The sequence below is a fragment of the Plodia interpunctella genome, chromosome Z, assembly GCF_027563975.2.
Source record: "Plodia interpunctella isolate USDA-ARS_2022_Savannah chromosome Z, ilPloInte3.2, whole genome shotgun sequence".
In the NCBI taxonomy this organism is placed as follows: Eukaryota; Metazoa; Arthropoda; class Insecta; order Lepidoptera; family Pyralidae; genus Plodia; species Plodia interpunctella.
The window spans coordinates 12,377,811-12,403,151 of record NC_071324.2 but is presented as its reverse complement, the minus strand read 5'-3'; the positions used below and the strand labels follow the sequence as shown (position 1 = coordinate 12,403,151).

At 40.9% G+C, this 25,341-nt stretch overlaps 1 protein-coding gene across 6 annotated transcripts in view; it reads left to right on the top strand.

Moving 5' to 3' along the window:
- LOC128683312 (F-actin-monooxygenase Mical-like) overlaps positions 1-25,341 on the top strand; it is a 48,687-nt gene that overhangs the window by 16,482 nt on the left and 6,864 nt on the right. For 2 of the 6 annotated variants that reach the window (XM_053768796.1, XM_053768794.1), the window contains exons 8-27: positions 451-648; positions 1,241-1,445; positions 2,422-2,598; positions 3,686-3,856; positions 4,372-4,508; positions 4,605-4,674; positions 4,810-6,149; positions 7,285-7,410; positions 8,251-8,388; positions 8,822-8,953; positions 9,479-9,553; positions 10,319-10,476; positions 11,349-11,561; positions 11,811-11,965; positions 13,151-13,257; positions 16,025-18,172; positions 19,230-19,259; positions 21,873-22,005; positions 23,438-23,569; positions 24,520-24,604. In XM_053768796.1, the coding sequence (XP_053624771.1) occupies positions 451-648; positions 1,241-1,445; positions 2,422-2,598; positions 3,686-3,856; positions 4,372-4,508; positions 4,605-4,674; positions 4,810-6,149; positions 7,285-7,410; positions 8,251-8,388; positions 8,822-8,953; positions 9,479-9,553; positions 10,319-10,476; positions 11,349-11,561; positions 11,811-11,965; positions 13,151-13,257; positions 16,025-18,172; positions 19,230-19,259; positions 21,873-22,005; positions 23,438-23,569; positions 24,520-24,604 (5,930 nt within the window). The remainder of the gene's footprint in view (positions 1-450; positions 649-1,240; positions 1,446-2,421; positions 2,599-3,685; positions 3,857-4,371; positions 4,509-4,604; positions 4,675-4,809; positions 6,150-7,284; positions 7,411-8,250; positions 8,389-8,821; positions 8,954-9,478; positions 9,554-10,318; positions 10,477-11,348; positions 11,562-11,810; positions 11,966-13,150; positions 13,258-16,024; positions 18,173-19,229; positions 19,260-21,872; positions 22,006-23,437; positions 23,570-24,519; positions 24,605-25,341) is intronic. The other 4 variants (XM_053768795.1, XM_053768799.1, XM_053768798.1 and 1 more) reach the window with 4 other exon arrangements.

Sequence of the window (25,341 nt, the reverse complement as noted above, 5' to 3'; positions counted from 1 at the left end):
CTTTTTACCCCCCCTTAGAGGATGAATTTTGAAAAATCCTTTCTTAGCACGTGCTAAACTTGAATTTTCTAGATCCAGCGGTTTGGGCTCTGCGTTGATATGTCAGTCATTCAGTATCTTCTTTTATATATAGATAGCAAATCTATTTAATTTTTTATATAGAAACAAATAGCAGTTCTATTTTTAAAATTTAACTCTTGTCCTTCGAAAGTGAAAGTAAGGCGAGTTATCGACTGAGAATATAAAGAATAATAGATTTCCATCTCAGAACCCAATATTCGGATCAGACACTTGTAATTTTGTGGTATAAGAAATGAAAAAGAATTTCGGTTTGTATTGCTTTAATCTCAAATCCCGATCCATCCAAAATCCAAAGTATAGCGCGGTCGTTCGCCGAGTCACAAATTAAGATTAACGTGAAACTGTTGAAAGAATCGTGTTTGCCGACAGGACTATTCGGAAGTGTCGCGTCTGCTCAGCGTGGAGAACGTGGACCGGGCGGCGCTGATGAAATACGCGCAGGAGGCGGCGCGGTTCTCGACGTGCGGCCGGCTGCCGCTGCGGCACTTCGCGCTCAACCACTACGGGGAGCCCGACGTGGCACTCTTCGACTTCACATCCATGTACGCTGCCGAGAACGCCAGCATTGTGAGTTATGCCCCAAGAATGGTTTTCATTTCATCTTACTGTTATTATAAATGCAATTTGAGGATTTATGTGTGTGTGTGAGTTTGTGATATTATAAATCCGAAAGTTTGTAAGGTGTATGTGTGTATATCTTTGTTATACTTTCACGCTAAATCTACTGGACGGATTGTTGTGAAATCTAGTACACGGGTATTTTATAACCTGGAATAACGCATTGGGTATGTTTTATCCCGAAATTACCATGGGAGCGAAGCCCCGGGGCGCAGCTAGTAGTGTTATAAACGCAAAGTTTGTCTTTCTGTCTGTTCCGTTTCCACGGCTAAATCGTCACTCGATATGCATGTAGGTAAAAGATCCGGTCAAATATAGAATCCTTTTTTTTTCCAAAATTCAACCCCCAATAGTCTATAATGGGTGATGAAAGTTTGTATGAAAATAATTTCAAAAGGATGACCAAACACGAAATCTAGTAATATGAACACATTAATCACCAAAATAAAAATAATCATGCCATCGGAAGCGACAATTCTACGCTGAAGAAGTCGCGTGTAAAGTAAACGGCAAACAGCCAGTGAACATTTGTTCGCTGTAGGTATACGAGCGTCTCGGGCGGCGGCTGCTGTGCCAGCTGGTGGGGGACAGTCTGCTGGAGCCGTTCTGGCCCACGGGGTCGGGCTGCGCGCGCGGGTTCCTGTCCGCGCTGGACGCCGCGTGGGCGGTCCGCGCGTGGGGGCAGAGCCCCGCGCCCCACCCCCTCGAGGTCATCGCCGAACGGGAGTCCATTTACAGGCTACTCGGTGAGTTTTCATGTAACTTTTTATCCGACGCGACAAATATTATAATTGAGAATGATTGTTTGTCTGTTTCCCTTTTTACGGCTAAACCGGTGCACCGACTGTGATGAAATTTGGTATATGCATGTTGTTAAAGATATAGTTTATGATATTAATTCTCATTAAAAATTACAAATTCACTTCACATGAGAACAACACAAATAAGTCTAAATATCAATACGAATGTCCGCTAAGCGCGTAAATATTTGCGTATTTTAGATAAATGTAACATTGATCGAGCGGTCACTACTTGGAGCGTCGAGCGGTATAACACATTGGTGTACTGTACAGTCTGACACAACTGAAAGAGACATCGAATCTAAGAGAAATGGAAATCGGCAGTAGACTTAAATAATTTTTTGAAGCCAATAAGTAATATATCATTCTAAATTGAATAAAATATTTTGAATTTGAATCTCAGGCCTATAGGCTGTTCAAATATAAGCTACTTTAAAAAAAAAAATAAACAAGTTTGTCGCCTTTTCACGCATTATCTACTAGACCGATTGTCATGAAATTTGGTACACGGGTAGAAAATAACCTGGAATAGCACAAAAGATACTTTTTATCCCGAAATTCCCACGGGAGCATTCCCGGGGCGCAGATAGTTCTGTATAGTTATTATACGACCTCGGTGGCGCAGTGGTAAAATGCTTGCCTCTGAACCGAGAGGTCCCGGGTTCGATCCCCGGTCGGGTCATGATGGAAAATTATATTTTTCAGATTGTCCTGGGTCTTAGATGTTTATCCATATATGTATTTGTTAAAAAAATATTATATAAATATTGTATTGTTGAGTTAGTATCCCATAACACAAGTCTCGAACTTACTTTGGGGCTAGCTCAATCTGTGTGATTTGTCCTAATATATTTATTTATTTATTATGGTTCATGTCTCTCAAAGAATATGATTATATTGATTGAACCATCCTTCTTTCCAGCTCAAACGACACCGGAGAACCTTCACCGGGACTTCGGCGCGTACACGCTGGACCCCGGCACCCGGTACCCGAATCTCAACCGGACCGCGGTGACGCCCCACCGGGTCACCGGGTTCTACGACTCTGATGACCCGCTGCCACTAGACGCCAAGCCTTCAGCTAAGAAGAGAAGAAGGGGTAATTTATTTACCGACTATTTGTTCGACGTAAAATCCTTATTATAGTTTAATAATAATTATTTAATTCTTTAACCATAACTATAATGATTTTTCGTCGAACAAACAGTAGTCTACCGAGCGCACACTAGCGCCACCATCATATATATCTTTTAAATTAATGCTAATTATACTTCCCTAGGTAAAGGACTGCATTAAAAAATATTGTAATTTTATATTGGATCCAGTTGCCACCAGTTGCCTCGCTAGTGTGCGCTCGGTGCACCCTTAACTTGTTTGCTTGGAATATATCCTAAGTATTTAAAACAATAAAATGACTTTTTTCTCCTTATTTACGTAAGAAAATTTTACACGATATTACTACTATAAATCTTATGCTAACTTATAAATTATTGTGCTCTTAGCAACGCCTACAACATGTTACTATATGTGGCCGTCCAAATCAAAAGTGACCTTATGGCGGCTGGCACTTAGGTCTTTATTGCCGTTGTTCCAATACAAAACAATGGCATTAATGGCGTAAGTGCCGGGCGCCATAAGGTCCATTTTGATTTGTAGCGGCCTCGTATTATTATGGTTATAAAAAAATAAGCCAGCACTGAGACATTGAATTTTACATTTATAATAACCATTCTCTTAATCATCCCTATAAAGGCACTAATAGTACAAAATAACGTCTATACTATTAAAGTAATTACTAAAATATTTTGTTAAAAGATAAATAGTTGACCGTTATTAGCATCTGTACGGCATATGGGAATATCAAACTGAGACTTGTAGGTAAAGCTGAAGCTATTAGTCGACACGACGAATACGTTAAGAAGTTGTGTGTTTATATTAAGAAGTGTTCACAATATAAATGGTTTGAAGTGTATGTAATACTAGTTATTGCCCGCGTGATTTTCCACGGGAGTAATTTTTTTCCGCGTATGCAAAATTTCAAGAAGATCGGTTGAGTAGATAGACTGCAAAGAGTTAACAAACCAACAAACTTACTTTCGCATTTATTAGTTACGATTACAATTTTTCAATTTGGATTCTAAATCAGAAATAAACTATTTTTTTTTTTGATATAATGATACCACCAGAAACGGAAATATCGGAGGACGTGCTAATAAAGTGGGTGGGGTGGTCGGAGGGGGGGCTGCGGGCGGCGGCGAGCGGGCCCGCGCTGGCGGCCGCTGTGCGCCGCTACCGGCCCGACCTGCTGCCGGACGAGGCCCCGCCGGCCGCCGTCTACCACAGTCTGCACGGCTTGGGTGAGAACACACGATTATTTAAGTAATGAAAGCTTTAATTTCCTGGCCATATGTGTGATGACAAATGAAAAAAAAATGCACATTTATTTTCAGTTGCTATTTACATCAGTTGTTCTATTACATATATGAAAAGTTGCGACACTAAATACCTGTAAGATTATCAGATAATTTATATCTCTAGATATAAATTATAATAAAACCCTAAAGAATATTTTTGCTTCGCCCATGAAGGGAGAAAAGAAGCAAAATCCCCTGAAATGGGATATTAAAACATACACTAAAACACACATATACTAAACTTGCAACAAATGCAACCAGGTACATGAAAAAGTGTTTCTTCTAACACAAAAATCTGTAATTATATTTTAATCATGAGATATGGCTATTTTATGCACCACGTTGACAATGCTATTTCCGACAGATACATATATATATATATTATTGATTATAAGAATGCCCGCTATTTGTATTGTATACTTTAACAATAGCATATACATAAATATATTTGCGTGAAGGTATTCCCCTCCCGCCGGGGGACTCGTTGCGCGACGTGCCCGACGCCAAGGTAAAGATGTACCTGTCTCGGGTGTACAACTTCTTCAAGGGAGAAGTGCCCCATGTCCAGCACGACGACACCAACGTCTTCGATCAGGTAACAGCGCGACCTCACACAAAAATATTCAGAACTCAAAAATATTTATCGCATAATAAATATTTGATGTGATGAAAAAAATATTTGTGTTCACAGATCAAAGAGTCTCTCCAGAATGAGAAACGTATGCGAAATTCGACCGACCACTCTCTTTCTGTATACTCGAGTAAGTAATAACTTTATACTTTTTTGTATGGTACGATTCTTATATATTGATAATGATACAAAATATTGTATTGTTAAGTTAATTACCAGATACACGTCTCAAACTTCGTAACCCGATCTATATGGTTTTGTTCAGACGCGGCCGACGCTGACAAATCGCACTCGAACAAGAAGAAGCGGCGCAGCAATCTCCGCCAAGTAAGTACCGAGCCCGCCGAGCTCCTCCGGCGCCGTATCGGCCGCCTCCAGCTCGACGACGTCACCGCCCTCGCCGGCCTCCTCCAATCACACGACACCGTCTCAGACCAAGCGCGGACAGACAAACAACGCGATATACAACAACAAATCCTCGCCCTCCTCGACCCCGACGAATCCCCCGACCCGACCGCCCTAAGACAATCCCTAGCTCAACTCCTGCAAGGAGGCAACACCACAGTGAACGCCACTTCCCAAATCGCCAACTATTTCCGAGGCGAGGAAAAACCAAAATCGCGCAAACTCAAAGGGTTGGACGTCTCTTCGATCAAAATACCAGACTTTTCAGATTTCTCAGACATGCCGGAAGAGAAGCCTGTCAGACCGCCGCGGAAACTGAAAGGGTTGGATCCGGCCACTTTGAAGGTCCCAGACTTTTCAGACTTGTTCCAGGACGACTCGGCCGACACTGACGCTACTCTTGTCACAGAGACTAGTGCACCCAGTAAAACACAGGCCAAGTCCGCCAGCGCCAGTCCTAAAAAGAAACACTTTGTTCGCTCCTCCTCCACTGAAGGCCCTTTTCCTCAAAAAGGAAGACGTGTCTCCGACGTATTGGACCTCCAAAAGAGGAGACATTCACAGAGTCCCGTAGCCTACCCGTTCGCCCGCTCTAATTCACTCGATTCGCCAGAAATCGCTCCGAACACGAAACGGATAGCTCAGTTGTTCGAAAATCACAAAAGTAGGCATACCCCCAGTCCCGAATCGCGAACTTTACGATCCGGCTCCGTTGGAAATCCAGAAATGGCTTTACGAATGCAACGCATGGCTGAAATCATAGAGGGTAAACGCCGAAGCACGCCCAGCCCGGACAGAGCGAAGCGGTCCGAATCGATCGGCAACCCCGAGATGGCGTTGCGGAAACAAAGAGTCGTGGATTTGATGAAGGGGCAAAAGCCTAAAGAGCTAGAGCCGTTTCAGAGAAAGAACTCGGGAGATGCAAATTCGAACATGGCGTTTAGAATGCAGCGGGTCTCTGAAATGATCCAGAAGAAAAACGCCGAAGCGAAGAGAGCGAAGGGTGGCGGGAGGAGGCGGGCTGCGCGGGACCTGATGCGGCAGAGGTTCGAGAAGAGTTTGCAGATGCTGGCGTCGGAGCCGCGGCCCGAGCTGCCGGCCGCCGACCTGGAGCACGACTACGGCCTGCAGCAGTACCGCGCCAGCGCACCGCACTTCGGCGAGCGCGTGCGCAACCTTGAGAAACAACTGCAGCACTATGTGAGACGAGTTTGACGTTGTGTGCCGCATGTACTAACTCCAACCAACTTCTCTACTCGCGTGAACTACTACGAAGTGCGCAGACTGTACTCGCACGGTTTACAACTAAAATGATGTGTGTGCATGGAAATATATTATAACGTCCACTTTAACGTGTTTCCTTTCACTGTGTTCGACTAACGATTGGAAGAAGACTCGGTATGTACTGTGATATTGTAATGTCGCGATACGGTTGTGTGTAAATAATATGCCTCTTATTCATAAAGTTAAAACTTAATTTAAATTAAAATTTGTCTCGTTCTACCAATTTCGAAAGTTGTAAAGTGAGATAGGGACAAAACATATTTAAACTTAAAGTGGGTTTTAACTTTTTTTTAATAGGTTGTAAATGTCTATGGTGGCAAGCGTAAAACGTATGTAGTCAGCATTATGGAAAAGTATAACAAAGATAACGAACAAGTTTTACGACTGCCATCTGATATTTAAGACACTAAATTGATCGACTACCGATCGGACTATGATAACAAATACATTTTCAAAAGTATTGTTATAAATTTATAGACAGTGAATTAAATTTAAGTCACCTCTCGCATCATTCGAACGTGGTCAATCAATTCACAACAAAAGCTTCCCACTATCCCTTTATCGTCCGTCTTTTGCACCGGTTATGCGGATGGGCACTTACATTACACTGATACACACCATACGTCTAATTAGCTTGGTCCAATAGTTCTTTATAAAGTCTAGCTTTTCGACCGAGCCAATTAGACAGATGCGTTGGCATTTCAATTTTAGCTGGTCGTGTATATTGGTCGCCTTTTGCTTATCCAATGTTTTGGTGAATATACGCATTCTGACGGGTGTTTTTTGGATATGTTCATTCAAGTGCAAGCGCCCTTACGCAGCTATGTCACCGCTGCAGCTTTTGAAAACGTTCCGTATCAAAATTTGTATTAAATAGTAGAACTACCTATTCAAGGAGAAAACACACAAAGTTCGTATACAGTTATTATGAATAATAAAATATACTCAATTGAACTTGTTTTCTGTGTTCCGAATTCAAATTTTGTTACGAATCGTCAAGACGGACGGAATCTAAATCTCATTAGTATACTAATGGAGTGTTAACTTGTAGGAGGAGGGGCGTATCGTGGGTGTGGGGGCGCGGGCGGCGGGCGGAGGGGTGAGAGTCGCGAAATTGGCTGCTGAGCTGGCCGGGTCTTCCACCACCACCGCCGCGCCTAAATCTTCCAAGCCTAAGGTTTGTAGTAGTTTTTGAGTTTATTGCGAACAGACAGACGCGGTAGGGGACTTTGTTTAATAATATACTTAACTGGATGTTGCCCCGGGCTTCACTGCCGTGGGAATTTTGAGATAAAATATTGTCTGTAGCAATCTTGTATAATGTACCTTTCTAATGGTAAAAGATATTTTGAAATCGGTTCGGTAGTTTGGGAGATTACCCGCCTCAAACATACAAACTCACAAACGCTTGCCTCTTTATAATAATAGTAGAAATTTAGTTTCTAATTTATAAATAGTGTAATGTATTGGTTTTGCGTCTTAATGAATCCTTATTTATTATTAGAGTGGTCATTCACTTTTCTGAAAGAATGGTCGCAAGTACATATGTACAGACATATGTCTGTGGTGTGCTTTGGATCGTAAACGTATCACGCCTCTACATGACCCATGACCTCATGCAAGCCTCGCGGTACAACAACAGATTTAGGCCGACAATCTTAGGTTTCGTCCGAGAGCATAGAAAGTCCACGATTAAACTCACTAAACTAGTAATGCCCAGTTGTCTTCGATGGTGCTTGATCCCCCAAAAGTCGAACTGAGTTGATCGATGTACTGCTGTTCGAGTTCAAATGAAATCGAAAATGTTCTCAAGTTAAATGCATTGTGATGACACGCAATTTTTTAAAATCGCGCCACACAATTAATATAATTGACAGTCGGCTGAAACAAACTGCATTCTACAGACAAAGTTTCTATTTTCAAAAGTAACAATTGTTTTTTAAATATTATTTATTTGGTGGCCAGTTCTAGATTCCTAAATGACATTCCTCGTAAAAAGGCCTACAACTTCCCCCAGGACCTGATGAGATCCGTGGGCAAGATCGAGCGCGACGACTGGAATGTAAAGGAGATAGAGAGGAAGATAATGGAGAACAGACTCGGCAGACCCGAACCCAAGACCGCGGAGAAGGTGCCCAAGTGGGACCGGGAACAGGTGGGTTCTTGTGTGCCATTCTGTCTGACCCGTGTTAGTTTGTTTTCATACTCCATTACTTTATTCCCGCAAATAAAATGGAGTTCCTGATAGAGCTAAATGTTATGTAATTATTGCTTTTATTCAGTTACGAGTTTCTCGAACGACCCAAACGTAATTGACGCATAAGTATTTAGATTTGACATGAGTAATTAAGGGGACCAACCACTGACCTCCATTTTGTATATATGGAGGTCAATGGGACCAACCAATCACATTGCGGTGTGGTTGTCACAATGCGCCATAGTGACAACCACACCGCAATGTGATTGGTTCTCTCCATCTCAATACGAATCAACACGATAGTGAGAAGTGCATCTGCCCGTACTTCGCCCTCTGATATCTTTTGTCCCTCGTCGTGTATCGGTTTTATCAAAAGTCATATTGTGTTCAGTTCTTGGGGCGACAGAGAAGGTTGCGTGAGGGTGACGCCGGCGACGAGAAGTGGTGCGACATCGACGTGACCCTGAACAAGCTGGAGCAGAAGCTGAGGGACTCGGGCCGCCCCGACCACGGCACCAATAAGGTTAAACTTTTGTTCCAACGCTTTCGCCAGACAGTCTGTTTGAAATGACTCTATTATGTGAATTTCACGAGCGTTTTAAACTCCGCCGTGTAAAAAAATATATTTTATTTAAAAAAATGTGTGACACTAATAAAACGCTACACGCCGCGTTCAAATGGTCGTGAAATTCACCAATTTCACGACCATTTGAACGACTATTGTACACAACAAAATTACATTTAACGAACACAACATTTTCTAGCCATCGCAATACCAAATACAGTAAATCTAGACTGGTTGATTAACACCCAGTGTTGTCATCCAAAAAGACAGAGTGTTCCTACCGTTAAGATTTATTTTTCATGCATTTAAACTATATTTTGTAGTGAGACACATGAAATATCAGATTATGTTGTGATTTGTGATTGAAAATTACAGGCGGAAAAAGCGACGAAAGTCTACATTTTCCCGACTTCACTTGAAATTTAAGTTTGAATGATTTTTTTTTTTGTTAAAATTGATCAAAGTGAAAGTTTGTTTCCGCAGGTCGCCAATTTAGCCAACAAGTTTGTAAAGAAAGACGACACAGATCACGCCGCGAAGTCTGTGCCCAAGGAGGAGGTGAGATCGAAATGTGTTTACGTGTGCTCATTTATTAATAAATAAATAAATAAATGAGGACAAACCACACATATTTATTTATTTATTTATTTATTTATTTATTTATTTATTTATTTATTTATTTATTTATTTATTTATTTATTTATTTATTTATTTATTTATTTATTGCATTCATATTTTCTAGCTTGTGTCTGGATTATACATTTGGATTTTTTTAAATTGAATGAGAAAAAATGTAAAGGCAGGCCGAAGAAGAGGGGTGGGTTTTTGGGGTGTGTGTGGGTAACACATATGGTTCTGGTAACCCTATCCTGTTCTGTTGACGTGTTTACACAAAATTAAAGTGAAACGCACGCGTCATCAAGCTTACACGGGTAATAAAACTATAATCTGATTCCTATCTAGATCAAGTCTACCGCGCGATGGTGTTACATTACAATCGATTGAATTCTTATAATTGTATTTTTGTTTTACAACATTACAACACACGTTTCACTAATTTTATTAGAAATCGATTGTTCACAAAGGTCTAGTCGGGCCTTAGAAACATGTTATTATGATTGCATAAAAAACTCTAAAGAGTCTTCTAGAATTGTTTTTATACAATAAAATTATATTACTTATTAAGATATTAAAATAAATTAAAATTTATGTATGACAAAATTTATTTTTGAAGTGTACAAATATTCTTTTTCATTAGACAAAAGCTGTACAAAACCAAAATAAGTGTTTTTATAATATGCTAAGAATTGTTGACTCGAATAGCAGTTAAAGAAGAGTTGGCGCGGGCCGTCGTTCGCCGGCATGCAGTGCGCCGCGTGCGGCACCCGCGTGTTCGCCGCCGAGGGCGTCACAGCCGACGGGCTGCATCTGCACCGCGCCTGCTTCCGCTGCGCCGTCTGCAAGGCTGTGCTCAGACCCGGGTGTGTACTAATACATATGTGTCGGCGACTTCGCCCGCGACTTTTCTTAAGCGCTCTTCTCGGCATGGATGCTTCCGGTGCGCTTCTGCCAGACTGTGTATTATTAGCTTGAATCCGATTCAGAATCATTTATTCCATTATTTGCAGAATATTTATTTGAATATGGTACAAAATTAGTTCTTACATCTAATTTCATTGTGCGCGTCCTGCCTTGATTGGCGTCGGAATTAAATACAATAAATTAAAAGTGATGAATAATCACTACAGAATCATTCATATTTTATTGTCAAACGAGCTATATTATCGAATAATTATTAATATTTTTGGGTATGTACTCAAACTTAATATTAAAATCAAATATAAATATATTAGGACAAATCACACAGACTGAGCTAGCCCCAAAGTAAGTTCGAGAGTTGCGTAATTATGGGATACTAACTCAACGATACTATATTTTATAACAAATACATATATAGATAAACATCCAAGACCCGGGCCAATTAGAAAATCATAACATTAATTGCAACTTATCATCTAAATACTCTGACATACTCTTGTTATCATCAACCGCGCTTCGGGCTCTCGTCTTGAAATAAGGAGGCACCCAGGCCCAATGCGATTGTTTAAAAAAAATGTTGTTGTTTAAGAAAACCACTGCATTTACAACCTGGGCGGTGTACGCACCAATGAATCTAAATACGTCAGTGCAGAAATAAATTAATTTGACGTAACCCTCGGTGCGCGAGTTCAACGTACACTTATTGTGATGCGCGCACCCACCTGACACCTAAGTATTTATGTTCGCTTGTGTGTGTGTGTGTGTGTTCACAATAAATATTATAGAAGAATAATTATTGTTATTATATGTGTAGTAATTACACGATGGAGCGGTACGGAAGCCGCTTAGTTTGCCTCCGCCACTCCGGGGTCAATGTGCCGGACGCGGTGGCCGCCCCCCCGCCCCTCACCGCCACCCCCGAGAGGATCAGCCTGGAGCTGTCCGACAGCGGTGCGAGGGAGATAGATGAGGATGAATGGACCGACAGGAACTTCTTGGCTTCGGAGACTTCTTGTGCTGGCTTGAGGTATTATTATCGTATTCATCCTTACATATTATAAAACAAAGTCCTTTACCGCGTGTGTCTGTTCGCGATAAATTCAAAAACTACTGATTTTCATGCGGTTTTATAGAAAGTTTAGGGATATTATACCCTTTATATATATATATATATATATATATATTATTATGTTTTTACCCGAGTGAAGCCGGGACGAGCTGCTAGTGTAGGACATAAATTTCAATCGCTCAGATTGAAATTGTTTACATCGCACAGTGACGACGAGGAGTCCAGCTCTGACGAGTACACGGACGCCGGCGACAGCGGCGACGAGGCGCGCCAGTCGCCGCTGCCGGCGCCGGCGCAGCAGCCCAGCCACGACATGTACTTCTCAGACGATTCCTTCGGATACGATGACTACTCAGACACAGGTATGCAAACGCTCTATATCTCATCTGATCGTTTCCCAGTTCTTCTTCAGCGCTGTTGAGTGTCCGGTACCCAGGTATCTACTTTTTCGTCCCCACTTCGGTCGTCGGCATCTGTACTGTTTATTCATGCAATATATTCGAATCCTACTCGTACCACATGAGTTTATATAATAATCTGACTCAAGTATCGTAGTTTTTAGACCACCACGTGATTCCGGCAAAGGAAAACGTCGTGAGGAAACCTGCACTTGGGTTGGTTGATTAATAGAGAATATTTTTTGAGTTCAGAGTTATATATGATACAGATTACAATTAAAGTAAGGACAATTCATGGATTTATCAGTCCGTATCGATCCAAGAATTGAACCAGCATTAATTATGTGGCCAGTTGAAAGTTGCATATATTTTAGATATACAGAGTCTATATATGTAATCTAATTGCTGTAAAACATATCTTAACGCCTAATCCAGTCAAATCTTAACAACACACAAAACTAAAGTAAAAGTCCCATCGGAAGCCCTTGGGCTTGGGCTTGGAGTAAATTGTATCAATAGGGCCATATTATGAAAAGCTCAGCGCAGATGGCGCCAATGGTACAACTAAGGTAAACAAACATTGCCAATGGAGGCAAAAAGCGCCAATTTTCAATATTGTTGCAGATTTACTACCAAAAATACCTTCTACGCAATCGTGGTGCGAGTTTAAAGGAAAAAAGGAAGGATTTAGTGGCTTATCCTGAAAATAATAACACTATTTTAGGTTATGTTCTTACTGTTTGGTCTACTGTGGTCATAAACTGATATAAACTTGATTTTGACTGAAGCAGAATTTGATCTTACCTGTATGAAGTACATTTTTTTATAAGTCTTCATGTATAAAGTGTTCCGAGCTTCTTTTTGACCATTTACTGGCTCGAAAATGTTACAGCTTACGGCGTATCCCATAGTTTTCGAAGTTTTTTTATCTTATGGAAAAGTGTTTTTCCCAAAATATCGGCACCCGAATATGCTACATTGTTGTATATTTTCACAAACGAATGCTTACATAATGAAAGGACTAATAAACTACTCTAAAATAAACGTTTTAATCGACATAGCAAAAGGCGGCAAAGATTTTCTGTACCTAACATACAGTGCTGCACTCTGGCGGGATAAATGTGCAGTAATACTCCCTATTGGTACCAGGCGCGGAGTCGTCGGGCAACGAGTCGTGTTCGCGCATGCGCGAGGCGCGCGAGGCGCGGCGGCGCGAGGTGCCCGCCGACCAGCGGCCGCCCACCGACAGCAGCGAGGTACCAAGTACCTGCGCCGTCATCTAGTACACTAGACATTGTACGAGCGAGGAGAGGTGCGAAACAAACGCACGCCGCCCCAATTTTGCGCTCAAACATATCATTTCATTGACATTTTGTTTGTTAGCTAGGACGCGCGAGTGCTGCTGTCGTACAAGTTAATTTGACATTTTTGACACAAGCTTTTGTTGTCATGATTAATTACGTCATGACATGTACTTTAAAAAATATAGTTTTTATTATTAATAACAGGCCAATGATAAATATATAAATTTGTAGTAAACCATTGCTAAACAATAAAATGTTTATTAACCAAGTTTCTTTAAATTATTTTTTTTATATTGGTTATTGATGACATACGCGAATGTGGATTTAATTAGCAATGGAAACGTATTGTAACGTAATATTAATTTGCTCACAAAGTTTTCTTTAATATTAAACTATGTGTCCTGTAAATAAATATTATTGTTGGCTGCTAAATGGAAAAGATAAGTTAATAACAAGCGAGCATGATGTCATAGCTTTACCGGAGGGGCGGCGGCGGCGAGGTAAGAGTGTAGTGTGTCCACACTAACTTCCGTCTGAACGAATTTACTGTTTCATTTCATTTTTTTTTATGTATCACGTTTTAATTAATGATAAGGATACGAATTATTTAGACACTGTTATCAATATAGTAATAAATACTATGAAAATATTCAAAACGTCGTCAAAATTATTGCAGCATTTGTTTTTCGACGCAAGCAGCATTTAATCGGTATTTGTGGGAATGTCCAGCAATTGATTTCTTGCAACTGAGTTTTGATCATGATGATATAAATTTACAAGAATTCCCCGTTTATTTTGACAAAGTCCTTGTTACAATTTTTATTGAACACCATTTACCGATATTTTTGTGGTGATAGTCATCTAAAATATGAAGATTCCGTGGGATAATAAAACAGTAAATTCAGTGTTTACTATTGATGGCGCTTTCTATTTTTTCATTTAATATTTATATGTGTATTCCTATCTTATATAAATGCTTCTAATATATTTATCCTAATAATATTAGTTGTTGCGGAAACGGGCAATACAGAACAAATACTTAGTGAACACTTAAACAAAACGTTGGTCAGATCGACCAACGTTTTGTTTAAGTGTTCCAGTAATTGCAAATGTGGATGTTGACAAAAAAGGTTAGAATAGTTTCCAAAATACAGTTTCGTCTAGATAACTATAGAACACATACATAATATTCCATCAATCTTAAGTATTGCCAGAACTACCGTAACGCCTTCTACCAAGCAAGATATAGGTTAATTCCTAGTTTGCTGGTGGATGGTTGAGCGTTGGACCTGTCTTAGCATCTGTATCATATGTATGTACAAAAATGTATAAATTTTAAGCCAATAATAACTTTTTTTTTACGAATATGTTTATATTTTCTTTTGGTACTGTTTGTCGCGGGAAGTGATGTACATATTTCTATTTGTAATATCGAATCCGAAATTGAGTTAGTTTTTCGGTGTTAACGCAAGACTGAAGTTCTTCAGTTCTTCAGTTGTGCGTGGCCAAGTAAACTTAAGTACCTAACTTAGTATACGATTTTTTCATTTATACATACAGCAAAAATATATACTTGTCAACATCCTGTTACGAGTTAGGGCACGTAGTTTATTGCTAGACCTTTATATATACAAAAGATTTCCTATTTCGATCTTCCTAATGTTTGTTTTTTGTCAGTCTACCGTCAGAAAGTTTTACGTTTCAGCAACGGCTTACTGTCCAGTATTATGTATATATGTATAATCTATGTATGTATATGTACATAAAGGTGTTGTTTTTGTTTGTTGTTATATAGTATGTATATATTGCGTTTTGTCTATAGGTTATATACAGTAATGCCATCTAGCGGGTCGATGGTAAGTTAGTGTGGTACTGCATGTGCACGCGCACCTCTTCGCGCGTGATTTCTGCTGAGGCTGAGATATGTTTGAATGTCAAATTGTGTTGTCAAAAAACAAAAAATGTCTATTGAGAAATTCTGTAATTTTTTTTCTTTTTTTGGAAATTGAAACTAAAGCCATTTAAACAAATCACTGCTCAGTGTTTGCTGCGTAGGCGCAATACGTATTGAGTTAAGCGATCACAAATGTTTCCAAACACATTGTGTGCTTGGAAATATTTGTGATATTTGTATCGCAATCGAAGTAATTTATATGGAAAATTATCGGGTCCTCTATCGAATGTAAAAGGACCTGTTTGGTCTTCCACTATATGCGACCTGGCGGTTTGGTCACATGTTAATTTTGGTATAAAAAGTATGTGTAGGTACTAGGCCTACAATATGTAGGTTATATTCCTTTTGTGCTAAAAAGTCAACAGTGTCAAAAAGACAACTGTGCCATTGATTGTAACAAAAGGCAAATGCGAAATCTGCTGGATGGATTTCGTTGTGTTTACACGGGTGAAACCTGGAATAGCACTTTGAGTACTTTAATTTCCAAATTACTGAGGGCAAAGCTCCGGATCGAATCTATGAATAATTTCATCACTTTGGATCCGGAGTGTGCATAAATGATTATTATTTTGTTGAAGCGAAGGAAAAATATGCTACCAATAATAAAGTACAAATAATTGTACTTTTAATTCAACAAATGTAATATACTCTGTCACACATAATATTGTGTTTTAGGGGCGTTTGTCCAACACGACTAGAAACTGAAGGGTCTCTTACAACATCAGTTGAATAGTGTGGGTCATTGTGGCATGCGACTGTAAACAGGTGGAGTCGGAAGACGAAAGTTCATCGAGCTCGGTGTCGTCCGCCACTGAGGTGTCGACGGACAGCGAGTTCGCGGAGGAGCCCCCCGCGCCCTCGCCCCCCGCCATCCTGGTGACGGAGCCCCCCCCGCCCGCGGAGTACCCCCTCAGCCGCGCGCGCTCCGCCGGCGGGCTGGCCACCAAGCGGGCGCTGGAGCTCAAGCGGCGCTATCTGCTCGGCGAGCCCTCCCCGCCCACCGTCAGGAAATCAGACTCTACCTCGCAACTCGACACCAAACTTGAAGCTTTCCGCTCGAACATTACAGAGTTTCAGAAAATGCTCCACCCCGCACCCACCCCTACTATACATGTTCAAAAACCAGTCGTCACCTTCCAACTCGCAGAGGAAAAGAAAACACAACCGATGCCCGATATAATTAAAAACCTCTGCGATGCCCCAGTCGACTTGCTCACCAAAGGTGATTCCCCGCTCTGCAAGCCAGACTGGAAAGAACCTTCGGAGGAGACAAAAGAAGAACCAGATTTGGATTCGGACTCCTTGTCTGAAGACGAATCGTCGCACACCGAGACCGCGCCGAACCAATCCGTGCCGAGAGTAGAAGTTCACGATGAAGGTGGTGAATTGATACAACTCGATAGTCTGATGTTGATCAACAGCTCGGAAGCTGACGAGAAAGCGTCAGGCACGGCGACGGCCACGACGACCACGGCGCCCACTGTGGTCGCCGCCGATTCGGAGTCGTCGGAGTCGGGACGCGACGCGACCACCTTGGCGCTGACAGAAACTGAGCTGTCAGACTGGGCGGCCGAGAGCGGCGTCCTCGAAGACTGCGGCCTCGATGATAAAGACGAAAGACGACGCACCGCGCCCAGAACACTCAGCGGACCAAAAAGCGTCCACGACGCGAAAAATATATCCGCCATCACCTCCCACGTGTGTGGCCGCACTAGTCCTGAACCAGTTGTGTACTCAAACGCATTCGATAACTTTGAATTCGCCGACGAAGGTGAACAGGACCCATCTATCGAAACCCCAACAACGCCCCGCAACGAGGGCTACATGGAATTTGTTGACGAGGATTACGATGCCTACTCTCCAAGCAACGATAGATCCATGAATTTTATTGAAAGCAGCTTTTCTGAGACTGTCCTTAAGCCCATCAGCCAGGAGGTCAGTAGTCATGAAATTGCTGATATAACCGCTGTAAGTCCCGTCGAGCTGTCTGATCCTGTCGAACCGGAAGATTCTAAAAGCGCCACCGCTGAGCAGGATATTCCCGACGAGGCATACGTCATGTCCGAGGAATTGAAGTCACCTCAGTTGCTGAAAACAATCGAGAACGTATCTATCGAATCGAGTAGCGAGAGTGCAAAAAACAAAACTGTAGTAACAAACGAAAATAAAGAACTACCTGCAGTCGAGAGTAAGATAGAGTCGTTAAGTCTATCCGACTTATCCCCGCCTTTAGAAAAAGATAGTTCATATACGGATGTGAAATCGGTAACGAAAACTGAGACACCGATAGTAGACCAGACGTCGCCTCACCGAGGGCCGTTGACACCGAATACTCTTATCAAATATAACATCTATTATAAAAACCCTCCGGACGCTTTTACGGGGCCAACGTCGATCAGACTATATTCGCCGGCCATCTGCCGCTCGGCGAGCGAGAACTTCACAAGGTCTAACTCGAGAAGTACGGACTCGCCGTCGCGGAGTATGGAGCTATCGATCTCGATCAACTTGAGCTCCGGCTCGATGTCGCCCGTCAGTCCGACGCCGCTCCGCGATACCATAGACAAAGTGCAGGAGATAAAGAAAGAAAGAGAGGAACAGACTGAAGTCGTTCGCAAGCTAGTGCTCGAGCGGCTGGGAAGTGCGCCGAGGAAGTCTTCCCGACGAATAAGGATTTCAACGTCTACCTCAGTCCCGCCCCCCGTTCCGCCTCCCCCCGCGATACTGAATATACCGCCTCCCGTCCCCCCTCCATGCATACCCCCGCCCCCGCCGCGGCCCGCGCCCCCCCGCATGCCGTTGCCCGTCACGCCGTCCCTGTCTGACCCGGAGCTGGCGAGGGAAAGGAGAAGCAAAAGCATCATGAAGAGCATATCCAGTTATCTCAATAGGCGGCTCGGACCACAACAGAAGGTAAACAATAAATATCACTCCATTTATTCGTGCATAATGACAGATTTAGACGCATTGTGGCAGCGGTTAGCCCCGATCTCAGTAACTTCTCACACAAGTACGGTCTTTAATTTTTTCTCATTTTGTTACTAAGTACTTTATTTAAAGTATCGTGTGGTCACAGGGATAGCGGGAAGGGACGCAGCGACCGACTAAAACGCGTAGTATTTCATATTTATATATTTATAAATTATATGTGCTCACTTATACGTCATAAAGTATAAGCATGTCAAAGATCGTAAGTCTATACTTATACAAATCACCCTACAGTAATTATAATTAATTATTATATGTAGTTTCTTCATTTACAATTTAATTATATGTAACTTCGTTTCAAAAGTAAATAATTTAATTATTTTATTCATAAACTAACAAAATAAGAAATGTCAATAACTAACCTATTAAATAAATCATTTTCATGTCGGTGTCAGGGACGAAATAAATAAATATAAAATATATATAATTTGGTAACATTTTTCCAAAAAGCAATGTTAACAATAGTGGACTAAATTATAGGCCGCGCATTAATACGACAACGGCTTAATACTAACTTTCACAAAGTATAATTTAAGCGACAAAGTATAAAACTAGGTATTTACTTATTAATAAATAATTTAGATTAAATAACCTGGTATTTATTTATAATGTATGTAAATAGATCACTGGGTAAATGACCTACTAAAACTCGGGAATGGTATAGATGGTGTTTAAGTGTAAGTTGAGTAGGGTGTCCAGGTTTCGATGCCTAACTGTACCAGCGTTGCCGTTTACTACACCGTATGGTATTTGATTATTAATAAAAAAATTATTATCATATACAAAAATCTATTTGATATAAAATATTAGTAATTTAATTTCTGTGTCATTATTGCCAGATATAATTAATGATTAGGGCTTAAAATCGTTTAAAACATTAATTAAATATTGGACGCTATAGAAATATCTGTTGACGGCAACCCTGGACACAGAGTAGGAAATTAGTGGCACGCCATTAGACTAACCCCGTTGACCGTTTCAGTGGCGATCGGAGCCGGCCCTGCCGACGCACGTAAGCATACATGCAAACATTAATACATGTCGCATGGCACTATTTAACGCTAGCAATACACGCCCATTGTTTTGGCGAATCGATGTACAGTCATGGTCAGATAAAACTGATGCATTGGTTAATTCCGACAGAACTTTTAAAGAGATGACTAGAGGTCTATGTTTCGGTTAATTATTCGAAGTTATTATATTTACTTTAATTATTGTTTTACCTCTGTGTACTCAATAAAATTATGTATTACTAATTGTATTAGAATCAATTGTATTAGAATCTCAAACATTAGGTTCTTCAAATCATTTAAAATGTCGAATCTTATTTTTTTCGAGTGAGGGAAATTACGAACTATCTTGGGGATATTATGAAAAATAAACAAAAATGGCGCGAAAAACACTTCAACTTAGAAACTTGATGTTACTGACGTATTCTTGACACTATAATGCCTTGCGCCCACAATGCGGCCAAACATTAATGTTGGCAACAAATGGTTTTATTTTCATTTCGGAATATACCCATTTTCGGAATTACTCTATGCACCTTTATTTAAAATTTGACGTGACAATGTGAAGGTCTTATTTATGAATTAACGCCTTGACTTTTAGGTTTATCTGCCCTCGACTGTACATTGAATAGATTCAATGTGAATTTTATCTTATCAACACTTCTTTCGATTCATCACTATCATGGTCTATAGTTCTGGCATAACGCTGCGGGGACCAAGTTGGCAAGCCTTGAAGCACAGCTTAGTTATGTGCTTGTTACAGAACGATTCCAATGCAACTCAGTTCAATTTAGGAACCTAAAATGAATCGCATTCATAGAAAAAATTAAGTCGATGGTACGAATTTACGATGCAGTTCAGTTTAGGTCGTAAAGTGGATCGCGTTAAGAGATGATATAAGCCCCCTGGCGTCGCTAACTTGGTGCCCTCAGTCTCCCGCTTGTCGATCTGTCTGGATGTCCGTTCTGCTAGTACTTGTACTTGATTCTGGTAATGATTCTTTACGTTACTTAACGTTAGCAGAATCGACACGTTGTTCCCACGCCAATTCTCCTACTTGATTGTCAAACATAGCTCGATCTAAACACCTTCATCACATAAAGAATGTTATATAATGTTTGAATTATAATAATGTTTGATAAATATTTTCATATAGCACATGGATCTAATAGGATAAATAATTGACAACAAATGGATCTATTGGCATGAGGACTACTGTTTCTTGAAGCGTCGTGACTATGTCTGATGTTTTCATATAACTCAAGCTGTTACGTTGGATCATTCATTTACAACTGCATTATTCGTGTAAGTATCCGCGTCGCGAAATCTTACGCAGCAAGTTGTCGCTCCGTTGTTTTTCATAGTGTTTGCATCGAATCATAATTATGTTTATTACATCAAAATTTTTACATGAATTTGATCTAATGTCACAGTGCGCGATGCGCGGAGACATCTGTTCTCTTTACTGAGGTTGTATGGTTACGAATGTTGCACGAGTTCATTTGTTTTGTGATGTAGGTTATTGAGATTGTTATACGTAAATTATGTTGAACGTTCTTTCTTCGCCTACAGTGGGAGTTTTGGAATGAATAATGAACAGTGTGGTTTTTTTAGCTTAAAAGCTTCGTGCTACGTCTTATAAATATAATGTTACTACAGCTTTCATTTTAGGCGTGTGACTTTCATCAAAATCAGTCTAGTCGCGTAATTTTGCGAGAAAGTGAAAATTTAGTTATAATTAAATGATTGAATTGGAACTGTAGCAATGCGCTTTGATCAGTGCTTTCGTGTATTTTATCATAACCGTATGTTTTTTTTTTTAATCAAGCGATAAATAAAGATGGCAATAGGGTTTGTTTGCCAGCTTCTTTATACGAATATCTTTAGCTACTTCCATCTCACATGGCTTGAGTGATCCTCGAACTATTCAGTGGGCTGTGCGTGCATGTTGGCTGCATGCCTGGGTTTGGGACCACGAAGGTCGAAGCATACGGATGGATTTTCAAACACCAATCAAATTTTGATTCGCTCATGAGGGTACATGTACTACTATAAGTTGATATCCCATGTAGGCGAGCATTAAAATACAAAAAGTACGTCACTTGCAAATTTGATTACCTGTTCAATTTGCATGGAAGAGCATAGAGTTTTTGTATTTTTTTTCCGCTCTTTATTATCGTCAAAAGTTGCTATGATAATTTACGATTAATAATCTGTGTATGAATATTATCTGGTGTTTAAAAAGCCACACTGAAATTTGAGCTCAGTAGAGTTTGCATTTGATTATTCATTTTAGTAAACGATAATTAAGAGATTATTTTTTCCCTTCGTATTTCATATGAGCTATCGGAAATTACAAAGTACAGCCTAGCGCCTTCCCTAAACAAGTTATTAAGGAATGTCGCTAGTAATTATGAAAAAACCTTGTGATATCGCAAAAAATGCGACATAATGGTCATATTATTTGATCGCGTTGACTCAGGTTAGGTTTTTATGACAGCTGAAAGACACCGTTGAGTATATCGTTTTTGCTTAATAGAAAAGTTTGAGTTAAACATTATCAAATATTCTGTTTTGTATGTATAGTTTTTGATGTGAATGTTGTGGTGTGTTAGGAGCCGGCGCGGGCGCAGCGCATGACTTGTGTGCACAAGTCGACCGGGGCGCTACAGGACCCTCCCCCCGTGCCTCCCCCGCCTGCCGGGTACTACCCGCCCGCCGCCACCTCACTGCAAACCAAAGTACCTGGTATGTCACTATTTATTTTTTTTACTTTTTTACACGATACTTTGGCGGACTTTACTTAAGTTTGAATGTTATTACGAATGTACAAAGGGTTAATTACGCAGGTCTCGTTAAAGGTACAATGACTGTGTGACGGGAGGAGTGCGTGCGACATGAATTAGACGCAAAATTCCTTGCAAAAAAAAATGGTTGCCTGTAAAGTCGGTTTTACGGGCGAAGATTTTACGTGACAACGTCTTTTTACGCGCGCGGCAGACCGATCATAGTTGAGTGGGAGAGAGACGCAAGGCATTCGGCGGGCCTCTCTCTCTCGTTCGGTGACTCATCGTAACGTTACCGGACGTTACACTTTTTCATAAGTGACTCCCAGCCGCAACCTAATTTAAGACGTTGTCACGTCAAAAAGTGCATGCCTTACGCATCTGGTGTCCATTCACATTTATGGACACGAATTCACGCCCAGTAATTTCATTTTCGAATGAAAAAGTTGCGCGCATTGACGCCCTATAGTTTGGACTATAATATCGTCGTGGTCGTTCAAATCAAAAGGGCCATTATTGCCGTTGTTTTGTATTCGAACAACGTCAATAAATACCTAAGTGCCAGCCGCTATAAGGTCCCTTTTGATTTGGACGGCCACATATAGTTTGTTTTGCGTTCCATGCAGATTACTAGAATAGTATAGCATTTGGCTTATATTTTTTTTTGTAAATAATAATTTTCATGCGTAGTTTTCATTGTGCACTCAATATTATTTATGATATAAACTTCATCATCATTATCAATATTAATTACTTGCTTTTCATTGTAGTAACAACATAATATTTAGGCTGTATTTAGATTGTACTGGAACGCTCATTTTATTACACTTTCTATCGCGGCATACATGTGTACTGTCTGTTCTTTAAAATAATAATATTTAGTGTATCATCTAAACGTAAATGTAAAAATTTGACAGTGAAAAGGGGCACTAAATTTCACATTGCACACTACTTCCATCTTACCTTCCAAACACACCGCCTGTTTCTCTCGAGATTAGGTGGAGACTATAGATAGATACGTAGATAAGTCATTTATTTGTTACTTTTATTTTATTTATAAAAAAAATCCATGGAATTTTTTTTTGTCGATGGCGTTATAACATTGGTATTTTATACTTAGATGTTTACTTCTCGTTTACATGTTTATTTCTTGTCCACGTGTTGTTGTAGCACGTGTACTACATATATAGGTATAATAATGTACCATTATATGTAGTACATGAATTCAATTATAGAGCTTATCAATATTTTTACTTGAATGCCTCGTATGTTGGAACACTTGATACATATCCGCGCGTCGGCACTCGATTGTCATTGTTGAATACAAATTGAGCGTCTCCAGTTCTAAATACAGCCTTTATAAAGCTTGAGGCATGACCTGACTAACGTGTAAGGTCCCTCTCGTGGCGTCATGGACGAGCGTTACCCCGCGCAGATGCGTGTGGCGGCGCCGCGCTGGCCGCAAGAGGAGCCCAGCGCCCTGCGGGTCGCCAGGATCGAGAGGCGACTGCGGCGACCTCTGTCTGGTTGGTACTCTCTCCATCTCATCTGAGCGTTTTTTTCTGGTCTGTCTTTGGATTACATTATCCGATACAAATCGAGCGTGTCCAGTTGTGAAGAGCGCCAGGCGGGTCGCCGCAGTAGTCATTTTTGGTAAGGTTAAGGTAAGGTATATGTAGTGATCACACCAATACTGCGTGTAGAATGGTGAGTCTCTCTGACTGTGGCCGTTGGTTAACTGTGTCTTAATAAAATTTGATAAAAACAGGTAAATAAAGTTCAAAATTAGCGCTTATTAATCATTTTGTGTCTTCTGGGCAGTGACTGTGCCGTGCAGCTTGTATGCATACTGTAGACTGATTATAAGGGATCATCAGTGCCTGATGACATGAGGTTCACTTGCTAAAGCCAGTCAAACTCTGTTGCTGCTTCCACACTCACTATGAATCGTAGATGCGGACACTATATGCCAGAGTGTGGGGCAATCATTTGTGCTTGCCTCTGCGGACATTGCAACAAGGCATGACATTATACTTGCATCATAAATATGCAGTTGCGGTCGATATAACATTCATAACACATGTAGGGATTCATGGAGCACACACCCTAGTGCCATCTGTTACATTTTATTAGAACTATGTTGTAACCCTGTGCAAGCATGTTGTCGTCCATTTAACCGCGCAGTCCAGGTCATTCAAACTAGCTTTTGCCCGCGGTTTCACACGCGTTCATTTCTTGCGTTCGCTCATAACTTATTATTGTCAATATCGCGGGTTCTAAACATGAAAACCGAATCTACTTCCATTTAGATTTTTGTGTGTTGCGCGAACAAACATACAGACAGACAAAAATTAAATTTGGCTATTAGTCCCATGATTATTTTTCTTTAATATCTCCTATGTACAGGCATAGACCACAAACATTTTTTTTTATATGATGATGATTAGGAGTTGTTGCAATCAATTTAATGTTATAGCGGAGCAACAAGCGGCGTTCGTAGCGGAGCTGGTGCAGGTGCGTGCGCAGAGGACGGCGCACACGGCTCTGCTCGCCGACAACAGGTTCGCTATCATTCACTTAGAGCGCGGCCTCACTGCTCCGTCGCGGTGCGCCTCGTCGACAATGCAGTATTGTATGTCACTACTTCATTATGTCGATAAAACGATGGGATGCATGCGTCGGCGCAACGCATGTGAACGGCACCGGTCGACTTGCTCCGGTCTAGACAGGGTCTATCCCTGGTGACGTATTCATATTATTCACTCTAGTCACTTAGCCGGACGGTGGGCCTTGCTCCCCGGAGACCTCCACCTTCCCCATAGTCTCGCCTCGGTTGCTCCAACTCAGTCGACCGTGCCTGTGTGTTCCCGGACACACGTCAAATACACGGGAGCTTCGGGCTTCGCTGTCCAATGTCCTTGACTACCAAATGTGCAGTGCACTGCAAGATTGGACTAATATCAACAGAGAGAATGACATTATTTAACAGTCTCCCAATCTTTCCATCCCGTGATTGCATGTTTAGGTCGACAACGTATTATTAGCTTTTATATATTATTAGAAAGAAAAAAAAAACATTGTAAGAAACAATAATGGTAAGCCGATCTGGCATGATAGGGACCAACACTGTTCAAATGAGTTTCTTTCGGCATTTCTTCTCAGCAGTGGTCGTTCCGAAATGCCAGTAGTGAGAAATAACTATAAATATAAAGATTGATGAGAAAAAGTGCCTGTGAAGGTCTAATTTCTGAATAAATGATTTGAATTTGGCAAAACAAACTGGATCGATGTGGTAGTT